At 33.3% G+C, this 12,176-nt stretch overlaps 1 protein-coding gene and 1 pseudogene across 1 annotated transcript; both read left to right on the forward strand.

The window, feature by feature from the left end:
- The first annotated feature begins 6,422 nt into the window (after window positions 1–6,422).
- Window positions 6,423–7,514, forward strand: LOC148762107 (uncharacterized). Its single transcript, XM_088807641.1, has 2 exons — window positions 6,423–6,824; window positions 6,894–7,514. Exons 1-2 carry the CDS (start codon window positions 6,423–6,425, stop codon window positions 7,512–7,514), a joined length of 1,023 nt encoding a protein of 340 aa, XP_088663767.1.
- Window positions 7,515–7,775: 261 nt separating this feature from the next.
- Window positions 7,776–9,480, forward strand: LOC148762108 (uncharacterized; annotated as a pseudogene).
- The last annotated feature ends 2,696 nt before the right edge of the window (window positions 9,481–12,176 follow it).

Raw genomic sequence — 12,176 nt, forward strand, 5'->3', positions numbered from 1 at the left:
AAGGTAATTATCTAAAAAAAAGTTGTGAGATTAGAATAGTTTTGAAACGAAACTATTTTTTTTAAATTTCATATAACTAAGAGCAAATTCATATAATTAATAAAATTATAATTATTAATTAAATTGTAATATCTTTTAATATCTATACTTTATATACATTGGGTTAATTTAAAAAGAATATAATTACCGTTTTCGTATATACACTATAATACTTATAATACATATACTTTATAATATAAAACTTGTAATGTCTTTTAACACATACATTTTATATTATATATTATGTTTATTTATAAAAAAATATAATTACTATTGTATTATAAAGTAATTACTAAATAATATACATGCTTTTGTTTATATAAATTTATAATATATAAACTTAATAATTTAAAAAGAAGTTGTGAGATTAGAATAGTTTTTTTACTTAGCAATTTTTTAAATTTCATGTAAATAAGGACAAATTAATTCATATAATCAAAAATTTATGATTACTAATTAAATTATAAGGTCTTTTGATAACTATGTTTAATATAAATTCGATTTATTTAAAAAAACATAATTACTATTTTGTATATATATTTATTTTTTATTTTATATTAATATTATGAAAAATGATAATTTTAATACTTATAAAATTTATATAGCAAAATGTGTTTTTAGTACATTAATCCAAATGTTAAATAATTGTGTAATAGTAATTGATGTTAAAAAAATTAAAAAAGGAATAAAAAATAAAAACGCATCCTAGCCCCCGACCCCTCTTTATCCTTTTTTTTCTTCTCTTCTAATCGGGTGCCACTCCTTCCTTCCTTTAACCGACTCCTTCATCTGTTGTTCTTCCCCGACCCGCAACTCTCTCTCTCAACTCCTTCCTTTTTCAACAGGCGACACAAGGCCGAAGCCTCAACTCTCTCTAGAACCGACGGCACAGGAACCCAGATCTGGTCAGCTCTCGCTTCTTCCTTTTCCAGCAAACGACAGAAGCCCAAAGCCCTAGCTCTCTCTAGAATCGACGGTACAGCAACCCGGATCTTCTCTCTCTCGCTTCTTCCTTTCGTCAGCGGCAAGCCCGAAGCCCCAACACTCTCTCTAAAATCGACGGCACAAACCCCAAACTCCCTAAACTCCTATCGACAGTTGGCAACCTTTCACCCAAAGCTCTCTTTCTCTATGTATATATTTTTTTTATTCTTTTTTTGGTATTTTTTGGTTTGTGGATTGAGGTTTCTGGCTACTAGACTAGGGAATTAATTTTGGCTTTTTGTGTTTTTGGGTTGCTAGGGATTCTTAGGAATATTTTTGATTGAGTTTTTGGCCCCCGAATCCCTTGTGCTACACTTGTACAATATTTTTGGTTGTGGTCTCTACGAGGCTTAGTGCCACTACTCTGCCAGACGCGAATTTTTCGCGTTTGGCATTGTAGTGGTGATACTGGTACTGGTAGGGCATCCACGTCTTGCCAGTATTTTTTTTATTGATTTTTTTATTAGTTAAGTATTATTATTATTATTAATTTTTTTAACATAAAAAATATGGTGTTTACAGCTAGCTGCCGGCCTACCACGCCAAGCTCGGGTCTTTCATCGGTTGATCTGTCTTTTCTCTTTAACAGCCCAACCACAGCCAGGGTCTGCCGACTGTGTGGGTGTCTCCCCAAGCTCCACGCCCTTGTTCTTCCCTAGTTGCCGACCTACCACACCACGCTCGGCTCCTTCATCGGTTCATCTAAATTTTCTCCCTAGTTGCCCAGCCACAGCCACTCCCTGCTGGCTGCCTCTGTGTCGCCCCAAGCCCCATGCCATTATTATTCCCCAGCTGAGATTTTGGTATAGGATTTTGTTAAACTAGGTTCATTCTTAATAATTGTTATGCAAACAAGATTTGATGCTTCAATTAGGGCTATCTGTTACTGCAAAATGATACTAGTTTATTGACTGCTTCAGACAATTTTTTGGAGTTGATGTGTTGCTATTGTTCTACATTTACAATATCATTTAAATGTTACTGTATTGTATGTTTCTGAAAAATGATACCTTAAGAATTAATGGAACATGCCAATGTCGATGTTGTCATTAGTTTACGAGAGAGTTTTTCATTACCCCATATTGCAATTAGTACTTTCAGACTTGTGCATTTGGTGATAATGCTGTTGTCTGATTCCCCATATATTTGTTTTTAGTTATTTAATTTTAAGTTTAAGATATTTGTTTTTTATTATTTAAACTTAAATTTTAATTTTTTTGTGAAAGAAAATTTAATGCGTAGTTAATTTTATGAAATACGTAGAGAAATATTATTGTATATGTATACGAATTTGGGTATACACTAAGAAATTGTATGAAGAAGATTTTAATAATTTTTTAATATAATCAGATTTTTAAACGGGTTAAGGTAATTATAAGGTAGTAAAAATGTAATAGGGTTAGGGTTAGGGTATTAATTTTAAAATTATTCGAGTAGTTAATAGGGTACATGAGCCGTTGACATTCCTAGCCCTATGGGTTAATTTTGTATATCTTGTTTATTTGATGTTTATCAAGATTTGTTTATCAATTGATGCACCCTAGGTATTTTTAATGATGTTATTGTGTTTTAATTATTTGATTTACGTTTACAAGCCTAAACGTTTCATTGCTTTAACTTCAATCAAAGGCTAAGGTAAGCTCTGAAAGCATCAAACCTGTGTTCGGTCTGCTTCAAAATGAGATTGGGTTTTGGTCTAATTTTCGAGGTGAGTAAGCTAAACACACAAGCAATTAAATGTTGGTATTTGAGAACTGACCACCCCTGTTAAACTTCAATTTTATAAATAATGATACTAGCCTGTCCAACGGATAATAGTACATATATTTTGACCCGTCCACAATACTCATGTTGTTCAATTTGATGCTATCTTAATAAATATAAACCATTTTCCTAGGTTTAACGGATAATTCATGTATGCAATAATTTATACTATAAGGGCCACTTTGCATCTTACAATGTAATTTTGAATATATACATATATTCATAAATATAATACATATTGGAATGTAGGGTTTAACAAATTGTTTTGCTTCCATCAATACAAATTAGTCTTGATAATGATATGCTATGATACTTAGGATTATAAAATGTCGGGAGATCGCTCTTGGATGTACCATCGATTACAGAATGGATTCATTACAGCTGAATTTGTAAATGGAGTTATTGAATATATTAATTTTGCATGTTCGAAGACTACATTTATGTGGAAGAATAAAATTAGATGCCCTTGCACATGATGTAGTAACAACAAGTTCTTAGATAAAGATAGAGTCACGGAACACATCTTAAACCGTGGTTTTATTGGGGCTTACACAATTTGGAGTTTACATGGGGAAGATCATGTTGGACAATCATCAAAAAGTAGATCTAGAGTTAAACCATCCCTTAGATTTGAGGGAGATGCTGCTTTTCGAGAACCTATGTCAAACCCTATTCTATAAAATAATTACGACATCATTTACATGCTCAATAAAATGGTTGCATATTTAGGAAGTTTGAGAAATCACTAAAAGATGATATTGCCCCTAATGGTATTATTAAGTCGATTAAGCCTCGAACTAGTTCAAATAGGAATTTTAATGTGAAATTGAGAGTTTCACGACCCAGGGATGACTCAAAATGGCAATTTGGAATTCAGGGATCAATTTGGAGTCAAACCGAAATTTTCACTATCTAGGGGCAAAATGGTCATTTGTCACTTGGAGACAAAATGGAAATTTTTAGAAAAAGATTTTTTAGCCCCATTTGACTTATTGGAATATGATTTGAGTATTGGAGTATGATTTGAGGTTTAGAAGTGAAAAATTTTAATTTTGGTATAATTTGGAGTAAAGAGGTAAAATGGTAATTTTGCCACCCCAAGGGCAAAATTGTAATTTTCAACCACCAGGACATTTGTCCAGCACATGGTCTTCCTTTATCCTCATTTTTGACTTTTGACTAATCATGTGGTGGAGATAAAAGGTTTAAAATTTTTAAAGTTTTAAAAATGGACCAATGAAAAAATGCCATGTGTCAAGCTTAGGATATTTTATTATTTAACTTAAAAATCAGCATAAATCAGCCCATTACTCTCCAAATATTCGGCCAAGCAAGGAAGAGAGGGAAAGAAAAGAAGAACAAACCCTAGGTGAGGAATTTCAAGAGAAAAAGTGTGGAAAATCAAGGAAAACAAGTGAAAAAGGTAGGATTTTTCAACTTAAGCTTGAAATCTATTTTCCTTAAGCATTTCTCCTTATTTTCCATGCTTAAATTACATGTTTTCATGATGAATTGATGGCTAATCAAAATGGGTATGGAGAGAGAAAATTGTTGGATTGATGTGATTTTAAGATATGTTAGTGTTTTTAATTAGTTTAGCATATTTAGAAACAAGACAATAAGAAAAGAATTTATTTTCTCCAACAACCATCAATGGCCGAATTTACCATGTATTAAGTGAGGATGAATTTGATTTTTATTCTAGGAGAATTGGTTAGAAAATGATGAATTATGGTGTGGAAAAGTAGTAGAAAAAATCACAGTGTTAATGCACCATTATTGGCTGAAAATTTTAAGAAGAAAAGTGAAGATAGTTTTGCCAAATTTTAGGTTATTTGATTTGAGTTTGGTGAATTAAGATATTGGAAAAGAATTGGAACAATTTGGAGTAATTTGGAACCAAATCGGACACAATTGTCATTTAATCGGATAATAGGCCGAATTAGGTTAGCACCGCATTTAAGCGGTAGTCGGATAAGTTGCATGTCATATTATGCATATACACCGAGCCTGAATTGATTTATAATGGTCAACCATTAATGTGGTGAATTATATATTGTACATTGTGGATAGGTGGTGAGCAAATTACACTGGTAAACGTACAGAGATTGTGCTTGAAGATTGGGATTAGGAGTACATCGACTCCTAGAACTGTGAGTAAACTTATTATTGTCTTAATTATCTGGAGTAGTTTTATACAATTGTGTGATTTTATGAAAAATGGGTTTAAATGGTAAATTGCTATGTTTTAGGAGAAATTGTGATTTTATAAAATGATTTTATAAATTTTCTGGAAAATTGAATACTGGTTTTGAAATTAGAGTAATTGGAGACTGTTTGCTTGTGTTATAAATTGTGTTTTAAATTATATGGCTTATAGCAATATGTGAGCATGAATGGCAAAGTTGGTATTTGTATCAAAATTATATATATACTATGTATTCAGCCTTGAGAGGCTAGGTTACGATAAATTGTCATGTCGTGCAGAAAAAGATTTTATAAATAAGGTGGTAGATAAAATAATCCATAGTCACTGCAGTGGTGGAGATTTCCGTGGACTGCTTATGAGAGGGGCATGGTAACCTAGTTATATATTTACCTCCGGGGGGAGATGTTGGATGAAGTATCTCCTGAGGTAAAGATTTGAGTGCACTTCATGTGGACCACCGTGTGAGAGTGAGACTCAGCTAACGCCAAGGCATGGCTAGAATTTCGGATGTAAAGACATTTAACCGCCTTGGTGGTCTCAGTCAGATGCCTAGGCCGAGGCATCTCCGGGAATGATTTTGGTAGGAGCCAAGTTTTGTGAGATATATAAGCCATGTTGATTAATTGAATAAACTGAATATTCATGTTATGAAACATATATTGGAAAAGAATATTTTAATTCGTCTCAATTTACTCGCCTTTAGATAGTTTAGATGGTGTCTGTTTACTCACTGGGATTTTACAATCTCACCACCCTCAATTCCCCACATTTCAGGCTTGAGATAGCCGGTAGATAGCCGATTGCATCAAGGACTTCAGTTAGCCTTGCATCAACAAAATTGTAGGTTCACAGACTCGCACCTTATTGGTTAGTTGAGGGCCCACGTGTCACTGTAAAAGAAATTTTATACTTCAGTTATCTGCTTTAAAGTACACATGAATATATTTAGCTTTTACACTACAGAAATTAATTACGAATTTCTCTATAAATATTGTTTTTTTAAAATAAAATATTTTATTGAATATTATTATTTTATTCAAACAATTATAATTTCATTTCAAATAATTATTTTAGACATCTAAATTTACTTTAATTATGAAACATGTGTTTTTCGCCCACACATCATGTTTTTGGCGGGTTTCGATATTTTCGAAAAAAAAACTGACGAAAATGCCCCTGTGAGCCAGAAAATAATATTATATTATTTTGATTTGGAAACGATTTATGATTTCTTGAAACGTGAGATTTAATAATTGTCGCTCACCGGGAAGATACGAAAGCTGATGCTAAGTCTTGCGGGGTTCCGATCGACATTCTGTGTAATAAGTGCCTATCGAGACGTCACGGCGGTTGTCATGGGCCCGATGGGAGTTTCGGGGCGTGACAACCTACATATGAAGATGAAATAGAAAATCCATATACTAGAATGGTTAGGGATGCTATGCGTCCTGAAGTTGCTTTCAACCATGGTTTTGAAAATGAGTCTAGCTTTACGGAAGAAGATCCCAATCCAAATGCGTCTTTCTTTTACTCTTTGTTAAGCAATGTAGAGGAACCTTTGTGGGTAGGTTGCACTAAGCACACAACGCTTCCAGTTGTGTCGCAACTTTTAAATGTTAAGGCGGAGTACAATTTGACTGAATCATGTTTTGATCGACTGTTGGAGATAATAAAGAATATGTTCTCATTTGATGAGAATTTACCTATCAACTTTTATAGGATGAAGAAGAAGGTAGCAAAGCTTGGTTTGGGATATACCAAAATTGATGCTTACAAGAACAATTGCATGTTATTTTATGAGCGATTTGCTACATTTGAGCATTGTCAGGTATGTGGACATTCTCAGTATAAACAGAGGAATTCAAGTGTGAGAAGGTAGAAGAAAATTCCTTACTAGATTTTGCGTTACTTGCCACTTATACCGAGGCTTCAAAGGCTTTATATGTCATGTAAAATTGCTGAACATATGACATGGCATGCGCAACACCACAATGATGATGGACTCCTTAGACACTCTGTTGATGGTGAGGCTTGGCAACACTTCAACCGCACACATGAATTCTTTGCAATGGAACCTCGCAATGTAAGACTCGGGTTATGTGCTGACGGTTTCAACCCTTTTGGATTGACTGCCAAGCCTTATTCTGTTTGGCCAGTAATGCTTTGTGTGTATAATTTACCCTCATGGATGTGTATGAAACAACAATATATATTTCTTAACATGGTTATTCCGGGTAAAAAAAGTTCAAGTCAAAATATAGATGTTTTCTTGAGGCCTTTGATTGATGAGTTGACTCTATTGTGGAGAGAAGGTGTTATGACCTATGATGCATATAGGAAACAAAATTTTCATATGAAGACAACATTATTGTGGACAATTAATGATTTTCCTACTTATGGTATGTTGTCAGGGTGGAGTACACATGGACAATTATCATGTCCATATTGCATGAAACATTCTAAATCTTTCATATTGGAACATGGTAGGAAACCTTGTTTCTTTGATTGCCATCGGTAATTTTTGCCAGCTAATCATCCTTTTAGGAGGCAGAGAGACAAATTTATTAAAAAAAGAGTTGAACATGACTTACCATTTCCTTGATTATCAGGTGAAGAAATATTGACACGTTTGAATTCGCTTCATCATCTCCCATTTAGAACAAAATGTGGTGAGCAAAAAAGTTCAGGATATGGTGTTTGTCATAATTGGGTGAAGAATAGTATATTTTGGTCTCTACCTTATTGGCATACGCTTCTTATTTGTCACAATTTAGATGTTATGCATATTGAACGTAATTTTTTTGAGAATATACTCAACACAGTGATGGATGTTAAAGGAAGGACAAAGGACAACATAAAGGCACAACAAAATTTGAAGGTGTATTACAAGCGGCCAGAATTGGAATTGGTGGAAAATAATGGAAAATTGTACAAGCCCAACGCTACGTACACATTAAATAAGGAGGAAATAAGAAATGTATGTGCTTGGGTTAAACAATTGAGATTACCAAATGGTTTTGCGTCGAACATTTCTCGATGTGTTAATGAGATTGATGAAAAATTTTATGGGTTGAAAAGTCATGATTGTCATGTTTTTTATGCAACGATTGCTTTCAATTGTATTCCGTGATATGCTGCCTCAAACAATTTGGGATGCAATTACTAAGATATCTCAATTTTTTAGGGATTTGTGCACAACTGAAATACCTATTGATCATATGGAAACATTGCAAGGAAAAATATGTGAAACTATATGCAAACTAGAGAAGATATTTCCTCCAGGTTTCTTTGACTCAATGGAGCATTTGCCGATTCATTTACCTTACGAGGCCAAGGTTGGTGGACCCATCCAGTATCGATGGATGTATCCATTTGAGAGGTAAAATAATTGTTATTTGTTTTCATATCTTTATTTTGAAGAGTTGAAAGTACATCATAAGATTGATGAATATTGTGGTTGTTAGGTTTTTGCAACAGTTGAAGAAGAAAGTAAAAAATCGTGCCTCTGTTGAAGGATCTATATGTGAGGCTTATGTTATTGAGAAAGTTTCCTCATTCTGCTCATGGTATTTTGAACCTGTTGTGTGAACAAGAGTAAATCGAGTGCCACGTAATGATGATGGGGGAGAGGTGGACTCTATGGGTCGTCTTTCAATTTTCACTCACCCGGAGCGAGCTTTTGGTTCATGTGGTAAATCTCGATTTTTAGATGAGAATGAGTTTTATATGCTGAGTTATATGTTTTAATGAATTGTGAAGAGATGCTGCCATATATAAAGTAAGTACCATTACTTTTTTAACTTGTTAATACCCTATAATAAGATTGAAGTTAATCACGTAGTCATGGATATTATGATAGGATATTTGATGAAATTGTGAAGGGAGATGTTGTGAAAATTTTGGAAGAGGAATTGGAGAAAGTACGTGATGCGAGATTCGTTAAACGGTCTAAAAATTATGTAACTTTCCTTAACATAAAAGTGAACTTTTAATTAATCATTTTCTTTTTTATTATGTAATTTATTATTTTATTCTCTTGTATCTCATGTTTGTAGGTTGCAAAGCATAATGAGGAAATAGACCAACGTATAATTGAAATCTCTTATGGTCCCGGATGTATGATAAGGTGTTACAGTGGATATTTTGTAAATGGTTTCAAGTTTCACACCTTAGATTACGGCCAAAATCGTAAGACAATGAATAGTGGGGTTTGTATAAAAGGGAGTTTTTACAATGATCATGAGCGTGACTTTTATGGCATCTTAGTGGATATAATCGAGTTGGAGTATTTTGGTATAGGGAATAGAGTTGTTCTATTCAAGTGTCATTGGTTTGATACTGAAAAAGGAATAAAGGTAGATCGATTGCATGGTCTTGTTGATGTCAATTACAACTCAATACTGGCCAGTATTGAACCATTTGTTTTAGATGCCCAAGCTCACCAAGTTTATTATAGTAGTTATCCATCAAGAAGAAGAGATTGACGTGATTGGTGGGCAGTATTTAAAATAAAAGCTAGGAGTAGATTTCAAATTCCTATTAATGGTGATAGAGAAAATGAAAGTGATTTGAATGAAGGAGTATAACAAGAAGATGTGTCTAATTCAATTACTAGTACTCAATCAGAGGAAGTTGATTTAATAGAGTTAGCGAGTGCTGATTATGAAGAGGTTAATCTATCGATTGAGGATGAAGAAGATGATATCGATAAAGATGAAGATGAAAAAGACGACATGGAAGGAGAAGATAATGAAGATGATGATGAAGATGAAGATGAAGATGAATATGAAGATGAAGATGAAGATCATGTGGAGCACGACGATTGTGAAACTTATAATGATGATAGTGATAATAATGCAAAACATGAGTTTGATTATTAAGGAAGTGAATGATGACTGTAGGCATGTACGATATAGGTTTAATATTTTCTTTTTACGGTATTGTTGAACTTAAATTTTATAATATTGAAGTATTTTGACATGATGTAAAATTAGAACGTTTGAGTTAAAATAAAGATTTAAATGTTGAAATTAGTTAATATATAATTGCTGCTTTGCTTCTAATAATTAAGAATTATATGTGTCATGGCTATGAATTGATGTTTTTTATTCTGTTATAATAATAATCATATTAATAATAATTGCTAATGGGATTTTAACAATACAATATTGCAGGAACGATGGTTAAAGGGAAGTAATCAAAACCGAGACCTAGGTCTTCATATGCAACGGGGAGTATGGCTGTGCTTACAAGTTCCCAAGCGTGTGATGATATATCCATTCCACAACAAGTGCAGCAGGAGAATATTGATGCGCCATTTGAGACACAGTTTTTGTACGATGCATTTACAGAGCAAGTAGAAAATGAGACATCTACACATGATATTACAAGATCCCCATCTATGGATTTAGGTGGAAATGCAAATGAGGAATCGTCAAGATAAAGAGGTAGGGGACCTAGTGTAGGACTACAGACTCCTGTAGATCCATCGGATAGACTGTGTATAACTCCTATTGGGGATAGGCATGTTATCTTGTTAAACTTATTATATTTTTCAACTCAATTTATAATTTTTTAAATTTTAATATATACAATTATTTGAAATATTTTACAAGCACTTTTTTCGAGAGAGGGGTCACATCTACAATAACAAGGATCATCAAAAATCACTTTCATGGTCCATGGTCGACATGAAGGAAAGTCCCTAATGATATCAAAGAGTTAATGTTTAGAAAATTTCAGGTATTATGTTTGTTATATATTTATTAAGCGTACATTTTTCCATTAATTTGTATAACTTTGTTAAATTATTGTATTACATTATGTTGTAGGAAACGTGTTTTTGGTCTGCAAATAAAGATGTTTTAGTTTGACACATATGGAAAAAAATTTGTTCCGATCGATTAAGAGACATGCTTTCAGAAGAAAGGCATAAAGCAATGACTGAAGCCAAAACTAACAACATTACAGAATGCAGAGGTATGTCGAGGGAATGGATCACAAATGAAATATGGGACACCCTGATCGATATAGTATGGGGTACAGAAGAGTGGCAAAACAAATCGCGAAAAGCAAGGAAAAATCGTTTAACGCCAAAAGAAGGAAGCATTCCAAAGCACACTAGCGGTTCAATTCCATTTGTGGTTCATGCAAAAAGGATGGTATGAATTAATGTTACTCATAATTAATATGTATGTTCTCCCATGAATTTCATTTAAATTGTTCACCCAAAGTTGGATTTCGGTTTTGCTATACATGTTATATATATCAGGATATATATATATATATATTTTTTGATTATGATTGACTAAATATAATTGTTAATAAATTCAGGCAATTGAGCTGAAACGAGATGTTACCTTCTTGGAAGTTTTCAACCGTACTCATAAGCACTTTAGGGGTCATGGTGATTTTATTGATAACAAGTCCAAGTCTACGAGTGTAAGTAAAAATTCATTAATTTTGACTATTTCTTCTAAGTTGATGTTCTACTTCAATATTAATCATTAATGATGGTTTTTATGTAGGAAATGTATAATTCTGTACTATCGCAGAAGTATGGTGATGAGTCATCTTCTCAGTCGAAATTCGATCCACATGCTTGGACTAAAGCAATTTGAGGGAAGGAAACTAAACGCACTCACGTGTATGGGTTTGGCACTTGTGTCCCTACGACAGCTTTACTAACTGGAACACAATCCAATGTACCAACATCTGAATCTGCGTGTGGCCCTATCAACTCAAACTTTAACAGTCCCGCAAATGCATTGGAAGAAAAAGTGAAAAATCTTGCACAAAACTTGAATAAGATACGTGAGGAAATACTTGAGAAAATACATGAAGAAATGAGAAATGTGATGGCGGAAGGCATGAGTGAATTTATGGCACGTATGGAAACCATGTTCATGAGCAATGCGCGTTCAACCCTTGGCGATGCGGGACCTTCAAGACTTGACAAGAAAAAAAATTCCCTCACATGATGTATAATTTTCAGAGCAAACACTTGGATATTTTTTAAGGATGTTATGTTTAATATTCATATGTATCAAACTATCTTATATATTGTGTGTTAAGGATAATTTCTAATTAGATGTTAGGACTTGAATCTCAATTTTGTAATGTGTTTTTCTTTTATATATTTTACAGTTGAATGCGGAATTAAATTTAGTATCGGAAACAA

The sequence above is a fragment of the Theobroma cacao genome, chromosome 6, assembly GCF_053813885.1.
Source record: "Theobroma cacao isolate CCN51 chromosome 6, ASM5381388v1, whole genome shotgun sequence".
In the NCBI taxonomy this organism is placed as follows: domain Eukaryota; kingdom Viridiplantae; phylum Streptophyta; class Magnoliopsida; order Malvales; family Malvaceae; genus Theobroma; species Theobroma cacao.

Coding starts and splice junctions, on each gene's coding strand:
- LOC148762107 (XM_088807641.1), top strand. CDS start 6,423: ATGGTTAGGGATGCTATGCGTCCTGAAGTTGCTTTCAACCATGGTTTT. Junction 6,825..6,893: donor CTACATTTGAGCATTGTCAG/GTATGTGGACAT, acceptor ATTCCTTACTAG/ATTTTGCGTTACTTGCCACT.